Source organism: Centroberyx affinis, unplaced genomic scaffold, assembly GCF_046629955.1.
Source record: "Centroberyx affinis isolate AG114_WGS23_722 - 3 ecotype Tasmania unplaced genomic scaffold, CSIRO-AGI_Caff_v1 ptg001628l_1, whole genome shotgun sequence".
NCBI classification, from domain to species: Eukaryota; Metazoa; Chordata; class Actinopteri; order Beryciformes; family Berycidae; genus Centroberyx; species Centroberyx affinis.
The window spans coordinates 1-24,282 of record NW_027280066.1 but is presented as its reverse complement, the minus strand read 5'-3'; the positions used below and the strand labels follow the sequence as shown (position 1 = coordinate 24,282).

Genomic DNA, 24,282 nt, shown 5'->3' with positions numbered 1-24,282 from the left:
TTGTCCAAATGGTGAACCTCTCATTTTGGAACCAAACACATAAATTGTACTCGAGCAAGGCACTATGAATTTTAATTAGTAATTAGTTAATAATTAGTGAAACTAATCCCAAACATGACAATAAATGTTCTCCGAGCCTTTGGTTGATGCTCTTATCCAGAGCAACTTGCAGTGTGGGAATATGGGGGTCCAAAGTCATTTTGACAGGATGTGTAGCTTTGTGATTAGGACACCATTTCTTGCAGGATCGAACATGCCACCTTTCGGTTACAGGCAGTCTCTAATCACCAGACTACATGCTGCACCTTCAGCAATAATCAAACATAAACACTAATATCTACAATGTCCACCAGCTTCCTTGACAGAAGCTAAAAGGCATTTTAGACATTTTAGAAGACTGAACAGAAATGTAAATTCTCATTTATAATAGGGTGATTATTTTCTCGATTAATCGATTAGTTGTTTGGTCTATAAAATGTCAGAAAATGGTGAAAAATGTGGATCAGTGTTTCCCAAAGCCCAAGATGACGTCCTCAAATGTCTTGTTTTGTCCACAACCCAAAGATATTCAGTTTACTGTCATAGAGGAGTAAAGAAACCAGAAAATATTCACATTTAAGAAGCTGGAATCAGAGAATTTTGACTTATTTTTCTTAAAAAAATTACTCAAACCGATTATCAAAATAGTTGGCGATTAATTTAATAGTTGATAACTAATTGACTAATCGTTGCAGCTCTAATCTATAAGCATTTCTACAAGCTCCATTTTCAATCCAAAGCACACCCAAGAAAAAATTTCAAAACAAAAACACACTACTCATTTTATCTTTTTATTGTATAAAAGACTGAAAATGTATTGACAACTTTTGCACGCAATGTGTGCAAGTAATTCTAAAACTACATATCAAAACTAAAATGGACTAAAAAATATACAATTTCAGAAAATATACATTTTCCAGTCTATGCAAATCTTTGTAAATATTTGAGGTATTACTAGTATCTGCAGCCACTGGCATTCATTTAGCGCACCAAGGGGGCTGTCCGGTCCCGGTCCTCGGGTCTTCAGGGGGACAATTTTGTTTTTCGTCCTCGAACCTCCAACTGATCAGACATGAGTCAGAGATTTAACAAGTGCTGGCATGAGGATGGACACTTTCACACACTGCTGTTGACATTAAGCACCAATTACTCATTCAGATAAGAGCTTCGCAAAAGTAGTCGGCACAGCTAGACCAAAACATTAGTTGAGTCAACAATGTTGAATTTCAAGAGCAGTGTGTGGGATTTCCTTCATGTTTCATCACAGCTGCTTCGCGCCGACGCTGCTGCAGCGGCTTAGTTCAGCTGTGTGAGCATTTCCTGTTTCTCTCTGAGGTTAGACATTAAAACAACAGACCCAAGAACCAGACTGAACTGCCCCCCACAGATGGCAATAATGGATTATAAACAGAAAAAAGTAGAAAAATTAAATTCAGCAATAAGTACAAAGTTTCTAGAATCAATTACGTTTGTCTGGGGCAAGATCTACAGAGCTAGATAGAAGGGAGTTCTACATTACCCTCTTGGTTAAGCATTTTTGCATCTTTGGACTTTTTATTATCAGACTGAAGCCCTTCGCTTATACAGCAGTCAGAGTTAAGGCGAATACATGAGAAAAGGGATAATCAAGTCTACACAATAGAATAAAATAGCGTCAACCTAAATTGGCACAGGAGCCGAATATTTTAGATGCTATCAAATACATGGCAAATTTTAAACAAATTTTCAGAAACCTTGTATAAAAAGAAATTCTAAAAATATTGTATAAAACATTTTTTAAAGAACCAATACATGCATTAGAGAAACGTTAAACATCATCAAAAGTCTGATGACACAAATTCCCCAACTAGACACTTCTTCCTCTCAGAGCGCCGAAGAGCGGACGAAACTTTCATGGAATCAGTTCAGCCCATAAACAAAATGTTTTTTCGCCTTTCGCTCATATGTTTGGTCTCAACTTGGAATTTCTGGAATAGCTTTAGATTCAGAAAGACTTGTTTCACAAAAAGGAAAAAAAAAAAAAAAAAAAAAGGGCCCAAAAAAAGGCTTTGGTTACAACTTGTCATTTCAATGCAATTTCAATCATCTGATCACACCAGAACGCATAGAAATCTTATTTTGCTTACTTTGCCATTGGATCTTCAAATATGGTAATGATCTTAACAGTCTAATGCATTCTTAATAGTCTGGAGGAAATCCAACCGCATCGCACTTATGACCCAACAAAAATAATGAGGACAGACTTGAACACACACAGCTACAGGACAAACATAACGGAAATTTCCAGGTGGACACAAAGCAACGTGATCTCAAAAAAAATCCCAAATTTAAGATCAGATCTCCAAAATGGCGCTGAAATGACAAGCAACCGCAGCCAAACTAACGGCAGGTCAGCTCCACATTCAACACACACATTAGTCCTGTACAAAAGAATCTCCTCTGAAACACAAGTTGGGCAACTGACTCGACCGATTTTGACTTTTCTTTAGGGAGTGTTGGGTTTCAAAAAAATGGATGGAGGGATTTAGTCAAGATTAATTATTTTACATTATGGCCAACATTAGCAGTGTATTTGTTAATGGAACAGAAAATAATGTTTGAGAAAAGTCAGGTTTTAAAGGCATTAACGGAGTAATGTTACAGATATAGACACAAAGTTACAAATGCAATTTCAATTCATCAACTACGCTTCACGACAACAGATCCAAAGTGAACAAAGGGGTGGCATTTAAGTCCACCCGAACAAAAAAAAAAAAAAAAGAGAGACTGATTTAAAGTTTTATAAATCGTAAAAATATATTAAGAGAAATTGATTCTTTGTTGCCTCTACTGAAAATTCCCCTTACAGTTCATTGCGTTTCCTCCTGGAGGGCTGAGTAGGCAGAACAAATGATCATCGCCCATTGCTGTATCCTGGGAAAAACTGATTTAAAATGGCTTGCAGGGATTTGTTGACGCTCATGGGGTAGTTTTTGCCCAGGTCGTGCCTGCAGGCCGGGCAGGTGTACACCTCCGCCTTGAAGGACCGCTGGAGGCATTCCTGGAATAAAAAGAACAGACCTTTCAGTATCTGAGCGCTCTACTTAAAATGAAAATCCACCTTCAGATTCTCTTACACCGTTAGATATCATCATCAAACTGTGATCAACGCATTCCAGGAGTTATTTTGTGATGTGTTGTAATTTACTTTTTTGTTGTACCCACTTTCCCCTCACTACATTTCCCAGAATGCCTTTCAACAACCCCCACAGATGAGGTGTGAACTTGTTGCTTTCAATCAAAAAAGGTAGGCGTACGGGCCTGTAAATAGCTTCAAAGTGTGATTCATTCAGCTGTGGTGATCACAGCAGCGCTGCGTACAGAAAACACAACACATCTTGTGGTTACATTGCATTATGGTCTATTTCCTGCTCCTGTGGGTGGAGAAATTGGTCTCTCTCTTCTTCTACGATGGATTTCTCCCTGTATGATTGTTGAACGTCTCTCGGTGCAAAATGGCGGCTCTAGAAAGAAGCCCTCGCTCTTTGATTCTGAGGGACTGACACCAAAACCTGACGTTTACCGCTGATGTTTTAGATCGCAAAAAGCAACTGCCACTATCGATGAAGTGGCCTGAAACAAGTCTACAACTACATAAAATGTAGTCGCAAACATCCCAACCTTCCAAGACCTAGATTCATCAAATCAACTTCCCACCAGTTTCCAGACTTGCTGTCTAGGAACCCTAAATGTTTAGTTTCTTACCCTGCAGACATTGTGTTGGCACTCTGTAGTGACGGGCTGAAAGACCACTTCTTGGCAGCAAATGCAGAGGAAAACTTCTTCGACTTTGTTCAAGAATTTCTGCAGAAACAAAAATGTATTTCAGATCTGTAAACATGACAAAACGTATTATTTATAAAAAATAAAAATCAGGCGATACAGTTATGTACTTTGATATTTGTTGCATCTTTGGACTCTAAGCATAGCTTGGTTTTTACTGACAGAAACTTTATGGGCCTTTATTTGCTTTTTACTGAGCATGCTATTTTTTTATGCTATTTTCTACCTCACACTTATTCAGTTACAAATGTTCACACCAGCAAACTGCCCTGAACAACCAGTTCTTCACTGTTGGCTGCCCAGAACACAGTCTTCTACTGCTGGACAATGATCAACTCCACTGGGGTAGATGAGGGTTCAACACGTTGGTCCTCAAAAAAAAAAAATGTTTTTCAAGTGTGACTATCTAGTGCCTGATATCTAGCCATTTCAACTGACCTATCACAGCATCATGTCACTGTCAAACCGTCTAAAACAGTCCATGTGATCTCTGAAGGTTTGAGTCTGTTAAGCATAAGGAACCCTGGCCGGTGACTGGACCAAACTAAAAGTGATCCGTACCGGTCCGAGTGACAGCGACTGCATGGCTTCGTCCCACAGCTTCTTGTTGGGCTCGTCGCCCTTGATGAGGGCCTTCTGTTCCTGGGTCAGCTTATAAACCTCCACCTTCATCTTCTTGGGTGTGGCCTTGGCTGGTGAGGACTTGGCCGATTCTGATAAAGAGATAGAAAGATACTATTTTTTTTAATCCAGTGAGGGGTTGAGGGGGATCGGGGTGGCAGATTTTCCTCAGAAAGAAAAACCTATGAAACACCAATATGACAATATGATACTAAAACTTAAAATCGAATGATATATTTTTTTTTTAAAAAAGGTGTAATTTCCTTTAGAAAGAGATGGACCACCCTGACTACCATTGAAAATAAACCTGCATAATGCAAGACATTTTAATACTTTGAGGCCTTAACTTTGGATACTGTAAGACTTTAAGGGCCTGCAGAAATCGTGTTTTCTGAAGTCAGACATGGTTCTCAGTTCTCGTTCCTGAAACTCACCGCTGCCCTGAGATTTTCTCTTCCTCTTCCCCTTGGTGGGCGTCTCCTCCTCCTCTGCTTCGTTTTTGTTCTCCTTCTCTTTCTCCTTGGCTGCCTGTGTTTCCAGATAGCCCTCAGGATACTGCAACGACAAGGTGGCTTATTTAGTTAGTGTATTGTCAGCGATTAAAAAAAAAAACCCAGAAGTGATAAAAACATGGAACTGAAATAAAATTATAGACTGTGAGATAAAAACATCAGACAAATCATCCATTTCAAAAAAAGACATTTTTTCAACATATTTTTTGATCAAGGTACAGATCAAAAACTAAGTCTACAAAACAAACAAAACAAAACCATCACTGATATAATACAGATCGAGTCAGCATCACCAGACAAACCTGATACTGGAAAAAGGTATTGCTCAAAAAACAAGAACTGGAATCACTTGCGAAAATAAATATACAGTAATGACTACTAACCACAGGACATACTGACACTACAGAGACGACAGGGCCTCACAGAGTGCAAGACATAAAACAGCCTGATCACTCTACATATATACACATGATCCAATACTTGGTATAATCCAGTCTAAGTGACCGTCTCTACCTGTATGGTGAGACCAAGCTTCTTGATGCGCTCCTTGCCGTCTCTGGTCCACGGCGCCGGCTCGTCGTCGTCACGCTTCAGCAGATACCGCCACACCAGGAAGCCAGACTTTCCTTTCTCTGGCCAGTACTTCACCACCTGGGAGGAAAACAGAGCCACATGAGTCAAACTACAGCTACAAATAAGCTGGGGATGCTCAGATATAAAATAAATCCACAATGACAGAAAAAGCAAGGCTCAAAAGGCTTAAACACACAGTCATTACTTTAACTGTTACAAATAAAGCTGGTGAATAAAGAGTTCATTATTCAACAGTTTGTGCTACTAGTTAAACATACATCTCAGTTGTATTCAGAAACATGCGGGTTATGTTTGACAGATCTCTCGTCATCACTGGATAAGCGTGGCATTTTATGCCAACTGTCAAAATGATAAAATCTAATTTCCTTCCTTCATTTGCCTGTATGTTTAAAGGTAGATGTAACAAAACATTGTTGCTCTTTTGTCACTACATTGCAAAGTAAGCTCTTTCATTTTTTAGCTGCAACCAACAGCTAGTATGCGTCTTCAAAAGATTTAAAAAAAAAAAGTCACTGCACATGTGCCATTGCAATACATGGAGATCAGGGGTTCTAATCCTGAGTGAATCAATTCCGCGCCAAACTGGTCGCAGTTTATCACAAATTACGTGACTGCTGCCCCCAACAAGTGTCATATGCACTTTCATTTCATACATCTTTCTTTGTTGTTGCTTTGATCTGGCAACATTGAAAAGGGCAATTACAAGCAAAAGATAACCAATATAAACATGGTCTGCATCCAAGGTGGGAAATTAGCACCAGCCAAACACTGGTAAATTTCTTCGTCTCCTCTACCAGCCACTTCGGCCAGCCATTACTTTGCGTTTCTTAAAATCATGTTTGGTTGGTCTAGTAGTCAGTGTGGCTGGTGTGTTTCACAATACATCAGACATTGTGGCCAGTCGATGACAAAGTTTCCTTCCCTGCCTGCAATACAGTAAACTTGACTATCGTGACTTGTCCGTTGTCCCCTCATACCTTATATATCCCGTCATATCGGTTCCCGTCCTCTGGACTGTATTTACTGTGCTTGCGGCCCTTGCAGCTGCGAATCACCCTGACTGGTTTTCCAGCCTTCCAGTTCTTGGCGTCGGCTCCGTCTTTGTCGTTGACGGCGGCGTTGCAGTTGAGAGCCAGCGCCCTGGTGGAACCACAGCAGAGGATTTAGACATGCAAATAAGATACACAAAGCTGCAAATTCAGGAATCCCATTGCAGGAAACCAAATAGTTAAACAGAATAAAGTAATTTTTCCATTTTATACAAGAAGTTAAACAGCACTACAATGGGCAAGTTAAAGAAGCAGTAAAGGCTGTGATGCCATTTGATTTATGTAAAATCTGTAGTTTTACACTTACTCATTTGTCTTTTGTTTGTATTACAATTTTGTAAATGTTTTGTTAAAAAAAGATTTAATAAAAAAAAAAGCCATACCAAATTTAGATTTGAACCACTACAGGGAACAACAATCTCAACTTATACAAAAATGCAAAGTTTGCCCCCCCATGTGGACAATGTGGTGTACATATACACACACACACACTAGATCAAGATTTCAAAATTATTTCCTCCACTACAGCATGGCCAAATGTATGAAGTTTCAGCTAAAAAAAACAAGAAGTTGTAACGTGCAGTTCCTTCATTGTCATACCGGTTCATGTTGGTGAGTTTCTGATCACATGACTGTTCAGCAGTCCTCTTGTTCCCGGACAGATCTCGCCCTCCGGAGCCAGTGTAAGTGAACTCATTGCCGTCATCCTAAAAGTAAGACACAGTATCAGCACCACTTTGTGTATTTACAGTATTATACATAAAAAAAATTACAAGGAAGGCATTGTAATAGTCAGAGTTCAGTGGATAGATCTTAAATGGAATTAGATGCGTTTCATACCAAAATGAGTATCATCCACCTTTTGAAAAATGTGACAACTGCTCGGATAAATTTATCATCTACAAAATTATTAAGTATGTGATAAATGTTTTAAACACTGAGCAATGAACATTTAGCAATATTTTCCCTCAAATGTTTTCGCTCCTTGGATATAGCATTTTGCTAAGAAATCATTCAGTTTTACACGATAAAACATTATAATCACTGCTATAACTTCACTATTACACCATCGTAAAAGACCCAAAGTGTGTGTGAGCGTACCACGTCGTCCTCGTAGCCTCCTGCCAGCACCAGGGAGTAGGCGCCGTCGGTGCTCCTGCCGTGAATCCCAGCTACATGCGGCCTGTGGGCGCCAGACTCACTGACCTGGATACACCGGAGACATCAAACACATTGGAATAAACAAAAAAAAAAAAAAAAAAGAAGGTTTTACAGGAGGTTTTTACACATTGCTCAGAAGAATACTTGGGTCATTAAAAACACTGCCATCGGATCAAACCTTTGTGTTGAGTCTCCATAAAATAAACTTTTTTGGAATCTAGAAAAGCTTTCCAAACTGCATATTTCAGTTAGGTTTAAATGGATTTCTTGTGCCCTAAAATCAAGTGTGAAAATCAAGAGTGTGCTCTGTTGCACCCAAGTTCATTATGCGTTATGAATATCAATGATTTTTCACAAGTATTAAAATAATAAAACAATGGGGCGATTAATTGAACTTTGAAAACATGAGGTTTAGGTTTCCAGTGAAGTTGACCGACCTGCACTCTGAACTTCCACTGGGAGCCGACCGGGACGCCGGGCACCGGGCCGTAGTGGTTGGACGGGACGATGGTGCACTGCTTGGTGCGTCCGACACAGGCCATTCCCTGAGGGAGGAGAGTAAATCAGCAAGACACTCTCATCAGTTCTCAATGATCTGAGCCTCGAGCTAAACCTACACTCTTATTTTTCAATTTCAAACTACCATACCTTTTCCAGATGTTAATTTGAATGTTGGTTGGTGTTCAGAAGGATTTACATTCAATAGTCAGTAGATAGATGAATAGAATAGATAAGATTCTTCATAGCAAGGGAGATAATGTGAGATCTTGGGGGCCAAAGAAAATATGCAGTCATGTCTCGGGACTGTACAACAACATTTCTCCACACTTTGCCCAAACTCTGGTTATTTCCTCGTCTTAAAGTTTGGAAATTCCACAAAATTATCTTTCCATAAATCTTCTGATCTGTGTAGGAAACCCACAACATACCATTCTTAATCTAAACCTTTACTGGATATGAAGATTTTGATCAGTATTCAACGCAAGGTATTCTGATGGTGGCTGGACAATGAGTTCTCTACCAGACCACTAAACTCTGAAGATGAAGATTATTCTTCAAAACAAATGTGCATTGACTGTGGGTCTACATAAAACAATTTGGCACATGTGTATTGAATCGGGACACAGTTTTGTCTCAACATATTTTTCCAGAGTTTTCCCAATTCAACACCTATAGACCTGGAAATGATCAAATTTGCATATAAAATGTACATATTCTTTTCCCAGACCTGTATAGGGTTCCCCTTACACAGTAGCATCTCTGCACTCACCTTGCCCCAGTCCCTCTGGCTGGAGGAGCTGGCGGAAGCCATCTTGGATTTCTTCTTGCTCTCCTTCAGCTTCTCTCCAGCAAGCACCACCTCACTGGTATCGTTACGGCAACCAGGACAATACCTGAAACAGTCCACTAAACAGATTAGGTCACAAGTCTAGCATAACAAACATACTGTGATTGTCCATAAGGTGACTGCATTTCAACTTGCAAGCCGTTATAAAACTATTCAAGCAAGCATTGTTCTAGAGTCTGACTCAGAGTCCAGTGTTTCTGCTGCATTCATTCAAGAATGGTGTCGAGTTACAAAATTATCACCACTGCATAATATAGCCTCATTTTCCTCAAACTAAAGTATAGTGTTGATGTTTAGAACCTTTTTTTTTTTTTTTTTTTTTTTAAGTATAAGAAAACAGTTTCAGCAGTGCCAACAGTACTGCAACTATAATTGGGACTGAAAGAGTGAATAGAAAAAAGGAGACCAAAAAGGAAAGGAGAAAAAAAAAAACACACTAAAAAGACACTAACTTTTTGTCTAGAGGCCACAGCGGCTGGATGTGTACAACAGAATAAGACTTCCAAATGATGCTTGGTTACCTGCCAAAACGGCTGTTCAGGTAAACAAACCTACCAGCTTTAGCAGCATTTGGCTGGCGGCTGGTATCAATTTCTCACTCGGATTTCCAAATAAAATATTGCCAGGTTTACAGAATCCATTAAATTGACTGTCAGATTATTCATGTGATCCTACTGACCAGTCCTCGTCTTCAGGGATGGAGGTGAGCGGAGGGTCCAGGCAGTAGGTGTGGAAGGCCATGTCACACTCATCACACAGCAGCTGTTTGTCAGGATCCTGCTTGATGCCGCAGATATGGCAGTTGCACCAGCGGCAGTTCTTGTTGGGGTTGTCCTTGCAGTGTTTGCATTCAGGTCCGTTCGATCCTGGAGGATACAGATACAGTTTGTTACTGTATAGCACTAGAGCTGCAACAATTAATTGATTAGTTGTCAACTATTAAATTAATCGCCAACTATTTTGATAATCGATTAATCGGTTTGAGTAATTTTTTAAGAAAGAAAATGTGAATATTTTCTGGTTTCTTTTCTCCTCTATGACAGTAAACTGACTATCTTTGGGTTGTGGACAAAACAAAACATTTGAGTACGTCATCTTGGGCTTTGGGAAACACTGATCCACATTTTTCACCATTTTCTGACATTTTATAGACCAAACAACTAATCGATTAAATAATCGACAGATTTATCAACAATGAAAATAATCGTTAGTTGCAGCCCTATATAGCACTTTTCAAAACAGAGCTACAAAACACTTCACAAAAGGAGCGTAAAAGAAAAATCCTAAAAACAAAAAGGAATGTATGCAAAACAATAAACATTTGCAGCATAAAATTGGATGACAATGATAATTAAAAGATCATTACATAATAGTCTATAAAACTCAGTTTTTAAGAACTGATTAAAAGTTGAAGAACCTTCCCTATTCACTACCAGGTTTGACTAATATGGGGTTTTGAAGGCAGACAGATTTTTGGGGGATTTTTCATGCATGCTGGCTTCCCCAGGCGCCAAGCTGGTCCCATCTTATCACAAATTACGTGCTTGTTAAATTACATTTTAAACATTTAGCTGCTGTTTATCCAGGACTTACAATGAGCATGAACCATTTAGAAATTCAGGAAACCAATTACTTCTATCTGGCATTTTTATTGATTATCTTGTTGGCTTTGATATCACTTTATTGTTTGAACCACTGGAGGACTGCTGAGAAATGCTATAGGGAAATTTTCATTTTCATCTTCATAATTAAACAAACCTACTCTTCATTGGACTGTCAGATCCGGCTGCAGAGCCGTCCATGGAACCAGGCTCTTCGATTTTGTAGATCTCGGTCAGGAACATGATTCGACAGTCGTTCAGGGAGTCACCAGCATCACTACAAACAAACACAATCTGTCAGCTTGGCCTTCAGAGTACCAATATTCATTAGCCAAAACACAGGGCGTCCGCACATTTCACCAGTTAAGATAAGATGAAACTATTGATCCCCATGGAGAAACTAGGATGTTACAGCAGCAAAAGCAATAGGATTCAGTGGGGAAAAGTAAAAGGAACATAAAAATAAGCAATGAAACAAGAGAAAATAAAGAAATAAAAAGTAGAATATAACAACTGTGGGGTTATGCAAACATATGCTGCTGACAACATTAAAAAGGCTGTATAAATGGGAGATATGGGAAAGACATGGGTTATTAACATTTACAGATTCACCTACAGTTACCATTATTCTCAGTTCATTACTTAAATATGGATTACTAAACATGAAACATTGGCTGGATATAAGTAAGTAGATAGTATATATATGAATGTAAGTATGTGGAAACAATCATATTTGCTATACATTTATTTTAAAATCCCATGCTTCAGTCTTTGTTTATGATGCTGATAGTGAATGCTGAAAAAATTAAAATAAAAAAATAAATAAAAAAGGTACAGAGTGGTACCTCTTCTGTAGGGCAATATCACTCTATAGCAGGAGATAATTCTACAAAAAACAGTATGTAAAATGACAATGGGTTTATAATAGGGCTGGGCGATATGGTTGAAATCAATATCCCGATAATCATAAGGATTTTTCTCGATATCAATATATATCACGATATGGTGCATGTATGCAAAATCACGTTAAATAATCAAATTAATGTTCATCTCACTGAACCGAATGGTGATGTTAGGTGTGATGTCAAACAAAACAGAAATATTCAATATTCCTACCATACCTCATTTTATGAGAGTTTTTAAGTAAAATTTGCTTGTCATCATCAATTTAGACAGCAGAAATGTGTGTCACGATATTAAAATATCTTCATATCATCACGATATGATTCCACTGAAAGACGATAAACGATAATATTGAATTATCGCCCAGCCCTAGTTTATAACTACTTAAAGTGTGTACTGGCAGTACTACTGCTTTGATACCAAGGCCAGAAATTAGCATTTGTCCACCTGCCACCACGGCTGGTGCATCCAAACATTGAGCCAACTAGATTTTTTAGAATACAATGGGACTTCAAAATGATGGCTGGTTACCTGCCATTGCAGCTGGTAGAGCAGAAAAACTTACCAGCCGTAGACAAAAGAAAAGGAAAAAAACACACACCACAATTTGATTGGTGGCAGTTTCCCCCCTTTGTGTGTTACTCAGAAGTGTTTCAGCAGGCGAAGGTTCTCACCCCAGGAGTATCTTGGCGTAGATCTCATGCACCGTGCGCGTCTCCCTCTTCTTCTGGATCTCGGCGTCGTACCAGTAGCCGCGCTCCTTGGGCTCGTCGGGGTTGTAGTTGACCATAACGACCATACCGGCCTCCAGCTGGTGCCACTGGTACACCGTACGGGCCCGCGGGCGGACATCCTTCGCCAGCAGCTGAACCTCCCCGTTCTCTGGGTAGCTGTGGTGGAAAAAACGTTACACCATATCAGTATTCAGTTCAGAGACGAGACACACACACCACCACAGGTGCTTCCTACACGCTGCCGACTGAAAGAACGTAGCCAAGTGTATCAAAGCATGTTTGAATGCCGAGGACTGGCTGCTGGTGCAGCGAGTAGGAACAACTTCACCATTCAGCTGAATGTTCCTCCGGTTCGAACGCACTTGCAAGCTCGCCAACGCAAGAGCGCCTTTCAGGCAGGGCAAAGCCAAAGACACCAGGGAAAACCTACTTCCTGTCACAATAATATGTTCCAACTGTTAGGCCTTCTGGTTCCAACTGTTAGGCCTTCTGCTTTTTCCACACATGAAGACATCAGAACCACTTGTGCGACAGTCTTCCAAGTGATATTTCACATGATGTTGTTGTACACTTGCCTCATTTTTCCTCCCAGACTGTAGATTCTACTTACACCATCCCCTTGTGTGTCTATGTCTGACTTTTTCCTGAACTGTACAACAGCCTTTTCAATTACAATGTGGAAGTGGGTAAACTAAGCCAGAACACAAACATTGAGGGCAGCTGACGTTGGCAATTAATACTCACAACAAGTGTAAACCAAATGAAAGTGCCCATACCAACCAAAGTAAAATCAAAAAGTTCTAATAATGTTAAATATCACTTTAAAACTCCTATTCGTAATTAAAATATGACTAATTTTGGGCTTAACGTTGGCTTTTCGGTCTCAGCAACAGTGGCTCACTGTTAAGCGGGGTTCATCCCCAGGGTAAGTTAGGATACAAATTTATAAAAAGCCCACCAAATGACATCTCCACTCCTAGAGGATCCCATGGCCTTGGGTGCAGATAAGAGGAAGAAGGAACATTGTTTTTCTTTCCCCGATTTATTAGATCAGAGACACAACGAATGTTTGTCTTTCATAGGATTCCCCAGAGCAATTTATGCAAGAGATTGCAGCCATATTCCCATCACCGCAGCCCTGAAGGAACATGAGGCTGACTTTGAATACAAAATCTTTCTGTTCAGCCTCAATGTGATGACACAATATTATATCAATGAGAAGTACGCCCACTTTGCCTTAATGACATGGCAGTGAGTCTATTTACTTTTACACCATCTACAATTTCCCTCCAGCAATCCTCTGTAGCCTTGGTAGCAGCAACAGTGTTTGTTGCTGTTAAAGTGTTTTTGTATTGCTCATATTAATTAATTATAATAGTTTGTTCTTCTTGAGAAAAAAAACACACATTACAACAGCTCAAGTTACAAAATAGTTGCTTTCCACCTAAAAGTCAAATTCTTCATGAACTTTGTAAACGTGACCAATATTGTGATGTTTGAATATATACCCGAGTGTATCTTCAGTATTAGAATACAATTCTTACTCTTCGTATTTAACGTGGTAGTGTATCTCCTCCTCTGCTGGCTTCTCCTCAGCAGCCTCCTCCTCCTCTGTAGGCGTCTTTGTTGTCTTGGTAACGTTCACGATCTGAGCCTCGAACCACGCCCCCATGTTCAGGTCTCTGGCATCCACAAACTCATTGATCTTAAAATAATAAATACAAAAAAAAAAACGAAACAATTCAAACAAAACTTTTAGAGAAAAATTCTCAACTTCACTTGTCATTTGCGTTGGCCCAATCTGCCATTCTGTGGTTACATTTCTTGTGAATGTTCCAGGACTGATATTTGTCACTTTTCTGCTGAACAGCTAATTTGAATGTGCCTCGTCTACCCACACTATCACTACATGGGATTTTTTTTTTTTTTTTTGCTTATAATGACCAGTAGCTGAACTTGACACCCCCCACCCCCAAGCACCTAAGTGACTATTGACACATTTTCAAAATACATTAAAAATATTTTTCATAATTTTCTGAGAAACTACATGTCTTTTCAGCGTTCCCATGATCATGGGACTCCTGGCTTTTTTCAGAGCAAGACTCACCTAAAGTTAATCCACTGCTAGTAACCACAAGATTTTTGTAGTTTGGACACACCTATTTTTTCTTTATTTTTACCATTTTCCACATTTTAGAATAATAGTAAAGACATCAAAACTATGAAATGACACAAATAGAATCATGCAGTGACCAAAAAAGTGTTAAGGCTTTGGAAAGAAATTCATACATGGGCATCAACTTCACTATTTCTATTTGTCTAAGAAACAAACTTCAAGCATTTAAGCAAAAGCCTTCAGATCAAAACATAGTACATTCAATCCGGTGTGTCCACACTTTTGACTGGTACTTTAAGACCCAATTTAATCCCAATTACCATCTTTACAACCTCTTCACGAGCCCGGCCATCTCACCTTGTAAAATCCAAACCCCGGGTCGACGAGTTCTGGGGTGTCGGTCTGGGCGGAGGTGCCGGCGGTCTGACCCTCGGCCTCGCCGTGAGTCGAGCTCTTGTCGGACTCGCTCTGGGCCGAGCCACAGCCGGAATCGGAGTCGGACAGCTCCGCCTCTTTGTCCTTGCTCTTGACGACGTCGGCGGCGGGCGCGGCCTGCCTGACCAGCAGCTGCACTATGTCGTTGAGGCCCACATTGTAGTCGAATATGGTGTGGCCATCCTCCATCTGAGAACAGACATGGGACGTGCTTAAAAGGAGAATACCGGTGTTTTTTTTAAGTTTGTGCCAACGGTCCAGGATCTTCTCTGGTGTCAGCAGATTACAGGTTTCGTTTTCCTCCCTCGAAGCCATTTGCCGCTGTTCATTCTTGCACAGCGTGAAAAACAACTTTCACAGAGCAAGATAATCCATCACAGTAAACATGAAACCTTCACTTGGTTTTGTTAAATTTCAGTTTTATTGTCATTTTATTGTGTCTCAGTTGAGTGTTTTCATATCAGTGCTGCGTTACGTTACGCTCCACTTACTGTCAATCACCTGACACCTGCATGAAGAAATAGAAGTCTCTTCCAGGAAATAATCCCTCAAAAACATGTCGCCTTACCAACTGTCACATACTTGTCTTGTTTATTTAAGGTGCTTTTGTTAGCCAGGACAGGCATTGATTTCAAGATAAGATTGACACCTGGCAGGGAATGTCAAGTGGTTCTTCTGAGTTCCATCTGTGCCCAGGCTTATAACTTCTCTCCAGAAACTCTGAGTATTTGTAGTAGTGTTTTAATTAAACGTTCTGTTAAATGTTGATTTGTTTGTGTCGATGCAGGGTGCAGAAGACATCGGTGCCAATAAGTTCTAGGTTTGTTTATTAAAACATGTTTCAGTCAAGTTAAAGTCAGACCTAAACCTCAGTAACACGACTTTCACTAAAGAAAACACTTCTCCACGCCGCCTCACCTGCTTGCCACGGTAAAACAGCCTCTGCCTGTCAGGCTCCACCTTGAACAGCTCCGTGATTTTGAGACGCAGCTCGTCCACCTTGGTGAGTTTGGACAGGGAATCCACCCGGTGGGTTTCCTTCCCATCCATTGTCCGCACTTGAATCCACATTGCAGCTGCCCTGTGTGAACAGCCAAACCATGAAACATTAAGGCCAAAATAATCACTCCAATTATTTTGCGAGATATTGTCATCACAATTATCAGAAAAATTGTTAGTGTCATCTGCATCTTATATCAACTTCTTGACCATTTTCAACTACAGCAGCGATTCTGAACGACAAAGTGTTTTGACGTAAAATCATGATTATATACAACTTAATTGTGTAGCTCTAACCATCATCCACCAATGAAATGATTCAGATTCAAAGTGTGGGATGGAGGGTTTACTCTGGTTTGGCTTAGTTTACTGCTCAACTGCTAAACACCTTAATACTGGCAAGCTTGTCAAACAGCCAAAACACAGATTTCCATTGTATTTCCTGGTTTGAAACTTGATATCAGTATTAGTTCCAAACTCAGCCAGGTGTAGCCGATCCACAGATTCAATCAGATGAACCAAAATGAGCACTTGCATGGTGTGGAAATGGCCTATGTGCCAGTAGGTCTGCCTGCGATGTTTCTCACAAGGGTGGGGGAATAAATAAAGCCAATAAATAAGAGCCAGCAGGAAAATGCTGGGAAATTTCAGCTGTAGCTGGCAAGTTTGTTTACCATTAACCTGGTCAGCCACAAGATGTCTCTGCTATTCATTTGTATTTATTTGCATGTCAAGTCCTAATTACTCCAAAGCAAAACCTTGGGGGAGCAAGGTTTCAAAACGAGAGTGATTCATGCACTAAATAAACTCAACAAACCCAATAAACAGCCCTGCATTGTGCGTCATTCTGGCCTTGTATTTCATATGTCTTACTTTGAAGTTTTATCTGTGCGTGCTATAGGCAGCACAGCAGGGTAAATGGCGGACTTGGACATCGATTTTTTCCATTTCTGCGACAGTCCCAAGTATATTTTAACAAAAAGAATCAAACTTTTAATTGTCCATTTCTTACATCTCTCCATTATATACACTAAAGGAGGAACCTTTTTTTTTTTGACCAGCCAGATCTCATGTTCACACACAAGATGCAAGTAAATGTAGATTAATGACAGCCACATCTCGACTCCTTTCAGGTTATGCTTCCAGACACTTTTGGCAGGTAACCCACCTATCAATTGCAAGTCCTATTCCTAAAAAAAAAAAATGTAGTTGGCTTGGAAAAAAAAATAAAAAAAATAAAAGTGAAATTGTCTGGTGCATTTTGGGATGAACCTTCCACAGTGATCAGTGGGAAAAGGTTGCTTTCCTACCCGTTTCATCATCAGCTTCTCTCTCCCTCTTATGGAAAAAAAAGACCTTGCTATACTAATACAGTTAATCCTTTACAACACATTTCAGGGGATTAGTTGAGTAAAGCCAATTACTCCAAGTATGAATATGAGAGTGTCATAGCATTGTGTTTCTTTTAGCCCCGGGCTGTCACTTCTGGCAGCATTATCAGTAGGGAGGGAACAAGCTGATTTAAATACAGTGCGGGAAAATGGGCTGGAGGCCACTCCTACTCCTTTAAAAGCAGCACATCCGGACGCGAGGGAGCGCTATCAAACAATGTGGCTTCGCTGTCTGACAATAAAACCCGCTGCAATACCGCCTTATATACAGCTTAAGATCAAAAAATGAGAAACTTAAACGGCCATCTCTAAACACAGACCGTGCTTTTCCTCAATGGAGCAGTAAGAGGCGACTTCGCCGTCTGGGTCGCTTTACTTTGTGCTCTCAGCTGAGGTCTGCTCCGCTCAGCTGGCTCCAAATAAACACATTCAACCAAATTCTAGTAAACATCATGCACACAAATTGGATTCTCCTATCTGGGATGCGTTATTCAAGCGACCCCATTCAGATTTCTCGAGATGAAGACGAAAACATAACCCAACGGCAGGAAACACGGGGGAAAAAACAGGAAAATAAGCAGTCTGTTAACGTTAGCGTATTTGCATTTTGCTTCGGGAAATGCATTGAAGTGGCAACGGTGGTTGAAGTTTCGTTATGTGTGATTCATATTATCGGTATAGCAGATAAACAACACAAGCTGACAGCCCGCGGCAGCACATCAAGTTCAGCATCCACCCATAATAGCGCTGACAGCAAACCACGTTACAGACTACACAGAGGCAACTTATTGTCACAGAACTTGCAACTGCAAGTCCGAGGAAATCAACTTCTATCAAAACATTAACCCGAGAACACAAAACCAATTCCGGCGATTAAAAAAAAATCAACTCCAACTTGAATTTCACATTTGGCTTGCTAGTAAGCCATTCAGAAACGAGGTAAGGACTTTGCCAAGTTAGCTAGTAAGCTAGCTAGCAGGGGTATCAATATCACTTAGCACATTTTTAAAAGTTATTAACCAACAGAAAACATTGCTTTACCTGTTTATTCTTCCAAATGCAAACAAGAAATTGACGTTTAAGGTATAACGCGCACAACGTTTTCCCCAAACAACTTCTTGGTACGGTTTGCACGACCAACTCTGCGCCTTGTTGGAGAGTCTACTAGATCAATGAGTTATTCTTCAATACTTTCTTTCCCCGCCTGCCTTAAAAATATGTGCTGCGCTATTGGCTGCTTTCGACTCGGTACATGCTCCTAACAGGCTAGAGTAGCTGTCAATCTGGAATGTGACCGGAGCTTAGCCTCAGCGCGCGAAACGACGTTCTCGTGGGTGCAGCTCCGCGGACTCATCGCGAGATTATGTGAATAAAGTATTGTAAACCGGTAACCTAGAGCGACAGATGATGGTGATTCTGGTAAACAAGCTCGTTGGTAGCGCTGTTGTTGTTGTGCATTGAAGTATGACCGCTTCACAACTTGGTGTCCCTATCTTCAGCGAATGATTGTGTGAATACAATAAAACCTCGATGGGGAGCGGGCCGACTGAGTTGCATAATGTTGTCGATTAATGTTGTGCCATTAGATCTCCTTCAGTTTGGCGGGAGAATGGGTTGACACTGAATAACGTCAACTTCAGTTCAAATGGTGAATTGAACTTGACGGGATTTTGAGAAATAGGTGTGCGTGTGTGTGAGAGAGAGAGAGATAGAGAGTTCTGTATCTGTGTGTGTGTGTGTGTATAATTGCTCTGCATACAGCCCAATAAATAGAGCAATTACGAAATATAACAGTACCTACTGCCACTGACTCCTCTAGCCTTGTTACCTACCAGCTCTCTTATGGTTTATTATACTGTATAAACTTGGCCCAGGTTTGCCAGCATCACAGTTTGACACTTCTGAGTCCAGCCTTCCTCCACCTGCTGGACAGGCAGCTGTTGACCTGACACAGAAACACTGCACAACTTCATTTCCAAAAAGCTATACGTCCATTTTGAATATATATCAAATTATAGGCATTTTCCACCTACTATCATTTAACAAGTAGTACAATTTGACTTCATTTTATGCCATCAGTCATTGATGGCAGTTACACCACTGCCATCAGTGGTGTAACTTTATTCACATGGTTGGCATCCAATTTTAGAATAAAACTCTAGTTATCAAAAATCTTAAAAATCTAGTTATTGGGTTAATCCTGTGACTGGAAAATATAAAGAAACCACAACTGGTGAAAAGTAGCTGAGCCTACATTTATTCTTGATTTTGATTCTTGACTTTCTTGATTGAACAAACACAGGGCTGCATTCTGAAAAGGTTTCTTTACAGCGATTTAATAAATAGGCTTTTGCATCTACAGGAAAAGCAGAAGCGTAAAATGAAATGTTAACAGACGAGTGATTCTGCGGCTGCTACACAGATCAAATGTCAAAAGGGTTATTCAACTATAACAGGTAAATATCACTTGTGAGAGAAATTCTCTCTCATCTACTGAGACTCATCTACTAATGTTTCAAACTAAAATATAAAGAAAAACTGAGCTTTGTGTATGGTAAGGCCTACAAAATAAAAGCGCTTCCCGAAGTTATTATTAATAATAATAAATAATCAACTTTATTTCTATAGCACTTTTCTTACACAAAGTACAAAGTGCTTCACAGCAGAAGAATAAAAACAAACACACATACACATATAAGACATACATAGGGAAAGTTACAAGAAGCAGCAAAACAAACATAACAGACAAATTACGTCCACCTAACTTGAATGAAAACAAAACTATAAAGTAATCATAACTTCAATTTATCATAATTGTGACAGTATCTCAATTACAGAATGTATAAGAAAGGCTATGTTTAATTTTGCTCGAGTCCCAAGTCAGTCTCAAGTCTTGAGGCACAAGTCTCAAGTCTAAATGTAGAAGTCAAGTCAGAACAAATCAAGAGTCCAGTATCAGTTTAATATCTTAAAGAAAACTAAATATCTAGGACTTTTCGATGCAATATGGGTTTAATAGGATAAAAACTTGGTAAGAGCATCATGAGTTTGATTTCTATAATCAGTTTCAACTTCAATAAATTCAATCATTCCATACAAATTCAGAAAACAGAATTTAAATTCAGTCGTCTGCTGGAACAAATCTCATCACTTTCAATCTGAGTCATTTACACAAACACAAGATCTCAAGTCAAGACTTTAGAAACCTTTTCAAGTCATCAGAGTACAAGTCAGAGTCAAGTCCCAAGTCACCAGAACCCAAGTCAAGTCTCAGGTCTTCTCTTCATGCATCAAGTCAAGTCTCAAGAAATTAAAATTTTGACTTGAGTCCAAGTCATGTGACTCGAGTCCCCACCTCTGCTATGTCGCTCTGCACTCTGCAGTAAGGCACAGCTGACAACAAAAATATTCCCATATGGACATGGGACAAAATCTTATCACATGGGGTCTGTGGACTAATGTTTGTCTATTTAGGGGGGGGAAACATTTGAGAACCCCTGGCCTAGAGTTTAGAAAAGTGGGCTAGTGATCAGGAGGCCGCTGGTTTGAATCCCTGGACTGAATGAATGAATGAATGTGTAACGCTCTCCTCTTCCCCTGAAGCCTCCTTGAGTGAGGCACTTTCCCCCCAGTGGAGCTGCTCAGTATAAGACTGTGATTGTACTGGGCAGCTCCCAGGACTGAATGTGTGTAACTGTGTGAATGTGTAGCGGGTCGTTGCTGAAAAAGAGCACGCATGCTCCGATTCCCCCGGGTTAAATAAAGGTCTGGGTTAGGCCTATCCGCTGTATGAGGCGTCCGGTGCAGCGGAGGCCGGACAGAGCTGCCTGGCCGGCGCCGAGCAGCAGTCAGAGCCCAGGGAGGACGACAGGAAGTGGACGCGACACGCCAGGTCGTCCAGGAAGTCCTTCTGCTGCGTCGTTATGGCCTGGGACAGCAGAACGGGCAGCGACTGCATACTGAGCAGGATGGAGTCCAGCTTCTCCTCCAGAGCCACAATCCTCCGGTCCAGCTCCTCACTTCGACGCTGAAGCTCCCACACCAGATCGTACATCATGTTCTGAGTCTGAGGAGCGACAGGGAGGAATAATCAGTCAGTGCTGAGCTGCTCTGCCTTCACAGTAGGGCTGAACAATTAGCCGAAATTTTTATCGAAATCGCAATATGGGCGACTGCAATTTTCAAATCGCAGGAGGCACAATATTTGTTAAAGGTGAAATGTGTGTCAAAATACCATTTTAAATGAAATATTGTGGTGCTGCAGAGATGTCCTGGCCTACACATCATATTCTACAGACTTAAGAAAACATCTTTGTTTGGTACAGATCCCCGCAAAAATCACACCATAATCATTTGAATATGTTTTTCAATGAAAATGAGAATAATGATGTAAAAATTATCATTCCCTCTAATATTGCAAATCATATCGCAATTGCAATATCAGTCAAAATAATCGCAATTAGATATTTTTTCAAAAGTTTCAAGTTCAGCCCTACTTCACAGCATGTTGGGCTCATTTTGAGGAACCAACAGGACTGAGGGTTCCTCCCCCAAATTATGGTATATTTTTAAATAATATAGCAATAATCAAGAAAGGAAAGTAAGTGTTTCAGCCACTGGACACAGTAGAATCCAAGAATTCACAATCTACTTTCACTTTTTCACAAGCCAAACAAGCATAAACTGTTCTAAAAACGGATGATTTGTTACCTCTGTCACTGATAGTGTAAAGAAAAACACCAGGCACAGCAGAAATTTATTAAGGTCAAAAATCTGTAATATTATTGGTTGGAATATTTATGTACGCCTACTGGTAAGCCATGACGTAACCACTAAAAATATGTTAAGTAATGGGATTTTGATATAAAAATACAAGAAAATAAACAATGTGTACATTTTTTTTGTCATTTATTGTTAAATAGGTGTTGGTTATGATATGGAGAATTAGCTAACAAGGTGAAAAAGGCATTTTGCATTTAATTGTGACTTTAAATTTCTACCCTGATAACTTTTTTAAATTCCAAGGCACTGCATCTACAAACCTTTGCCAGATCAGCAACTGTGTTTGCCTGGTCAGTCAGTTTCCTCTGCTCCATTTTGACTCTTCGCAGTCTAAAGAAAAGTGAAAATCAGAACCAGAGTCACTTTTTTGCCAATACACAATAAATAGAGAGTGAACCTAGAGAGTACAGATTGTCTTTGTGACACTGATGCAAAAACATATAAACAACTAAAGTCGTAACATACTTAAGTACATAAGTATATATTCTGGCACGCATGTTACAGCGACTGCAGGACCTCACATTCAGTGAAGACGTTCAAGACGTACAATATATAACAGTAGACTATACATATATCTATCAACAGTCATCAGTTGCCCTAAACTTGCGTTCCCTGTTGATGACTGCTGGTGGTTTGCACCTACTGATGGATGGCTTGCAGGAATTTGCGCTGATGGTTGCGCACTCTGGCGTGATCGATCTTCTTCACCAGCTTGGTGTTTTTGTAGATGAGCCACGTCTCCCTCAACACGTTGGCTGCTGTGTTTTTAATCTGAGGACACAAGTTTCACACAGAGGAGACAGCAGGGTCAGGACTTACAAATAAGTACATTTTGTCAGCAGTAGTCAAACCGACCGTACATCACAAGTCTTCATCGGTTAAACCTTCAGTAGGAATAAGTCTTAGGAATTAGGATTTGACGTTTTTGAGATTGCGTTACACATAAATATAATTTTACAGTAATCAGTTGGTTTTTTACAGTAAACACCCGCTCCAAGGACAGTTTTTTCCCCACAGCCATCCGAACTCTGAACTCCCTAGCCCCCCCCTCTGACTAGACCCCCTATTTATTGTTGAGAAGCGGGGTAAATGTAGATATGTTTCAATCAGAGCTAACACGCTGTACTCAAAAACAAATACCACCAACCTGTTTGTGTGGCAATAAAGTATCTTGTATCTTGCATCTTATCTTGTAACTTAGAAAATGATTAAACATGGTTGTATATAACAATAACCACAGCCATTAAAATCACAATTCATACACTGTAATTGCCCTTTCAACTTCATAATCTACAATTTTTTGAGGTGAGGTAGAATAACTGTAAATCAGATTTTATTACGGAGTTGTAGAGTAATCCCACTGGTTATGCTTGTTAAGCAGTCAAGCAACGATTTTATGACTGTTTGTACTGAGCTGTCACTGTTTCTCCTGTGTGTGTGTGAGCGTCAGCTGACCTTCTTGTAGAGCTGAGTGTCCATCATGAAGTTGTGGACGTGTTTCTCGGCTCTGGTGAGCTCCGACTTCCTGGCGACGACGGCGACCACTAAGGCCGTGCAGCCCGCTCCCTGCAGAGAGGAGAGGAGCGTTACCATCAGCTGTCCATCCACACTCACATTACACTTCACAGTTTAGGCACTGAGGTGACACTGTTTACAATCCACAATCAGTGCAACAGCAGAATAAGTTTATAATAAGGAATTCAGGCTGGGTCAGTATCATCTTTTAAATCTCTTCTTAAGAGAGTTAAAATAACAAAGGACAGATCAATAGATCAATGAGGTAAAAGTAATAAATAGAAGTTAGTAATAATAATATCAATAACAACAAATGGAATAAAATAACAGGCAAGGCAGCAGGGATGAAAGGTAAATAAAAGTCAAAGGTTATAAAAGGCCTTATGATAAAAGTATGTTTTAATTGTGAAGCACTTTATAATTGTATTTTTGTTTGTATTTTGTAACTTTGTTTTGAAAAGTGCTTTATAAATAAAGATTATTATTATTATTATTATTAGTATTATTATTATTATCATATAAGTTTAAATTCCTGGATCTCCAACTGTCAAAAAACAAGCTATGGCAAGAGTTAAAGCTACATCAACAAGACAATAAATGAAAATGAAATAACCCTGTGCTACTAGAATGATCATGTATGATAGACAAATGCTAGATAAA

At 39.9% G+C, this 24,282-nt stretch overlaps 2 protein-coding genes across 2 annotated transcripts; both read right to left on the bottom strand.

Moving 5' to 3' along the window:
- Positions 1-817: 817 nt before the first annotated feature.
- On the bottom strand, positions 818-18,485 carry uhrf1 (ubiquitin-like with PHD and ring finger domains 1). The gene is made up of 17 exons (XM_071528159.1): positions 18,367-18,485; positions 15,854-16,016; positions 14,858-15,124; positions 13,929-14,089; positions 12,325-12,540; positions 10,909-11,024; positions 9,826-10,012; positions 9,069-9,192; positions 8,236-8,343; positions 7,739-7,843; positions 7,238-7,344; positions 6,566-6,728; positions 5,508-5,645; positions 4,917-5,037; positions 4,423-4,574; positions 3,784-3,882; positions 818-3,079 (listed from the first exon to the last, which is right to left on the bottom strand). Exons 2-17 carry the CDS (start codon positions 16,004-16,006, stop codon positions 2,933-2,935), a joined length of 2,364 nt encoding a protein of 787 aa, XP_071384260.1. The 5' UTR covers positions 16,007-16,016; positions 18,367-18,485; the 3' UTR covers positions 818-2,932.
- Positions 18,486-19,661: 1,176 nt separating this feature from the next.
- LOC139651294 (small conductance calcium-activated potassium channel protein 2-like) lies at positions 19,662-23,703 on the bottom strand (the record flags this gene model as incomplete). Its single annotated transcript, XM_071528160.1, has 4 exons — positions 19,662-21,391; positions 22,368-22,437; positions 22,751-22,878; positions 23,563-23,703. Coding segments are annotated over 4 exons (627 nt in total), but the record flags the coding sequence as incomplete, so codon positions are not given.
- Between the last annotated feature and the right edge of the window lie 579 nt (positions 23,704-24,282).

Bases quoted from the DNA above. Each gene is read 5' to 3' on its own strand.
- uhrf1 (XM_071528159.1), bottom strand. From the start codon at position 16,006: ATGTGGATTCAAGTGCGGACAATGGATGGGAAGGAAACCCACCGGGTG. The intron at 15,125-15,853 runs GTGAGGCGGCGT...GTCTGTTCTCAG, and splicing joins TGTTTTACCGTGGCAAGCAG to ATGGAGGATGGCCACACCAT. The intron at 11,025-12,324 runs GTGAGAACCTTC...GTTTGTTTGTAG, and splicing joins TACGCCAAGATACTCCTGGG to TGATGCTGGTGACTCCCTGA.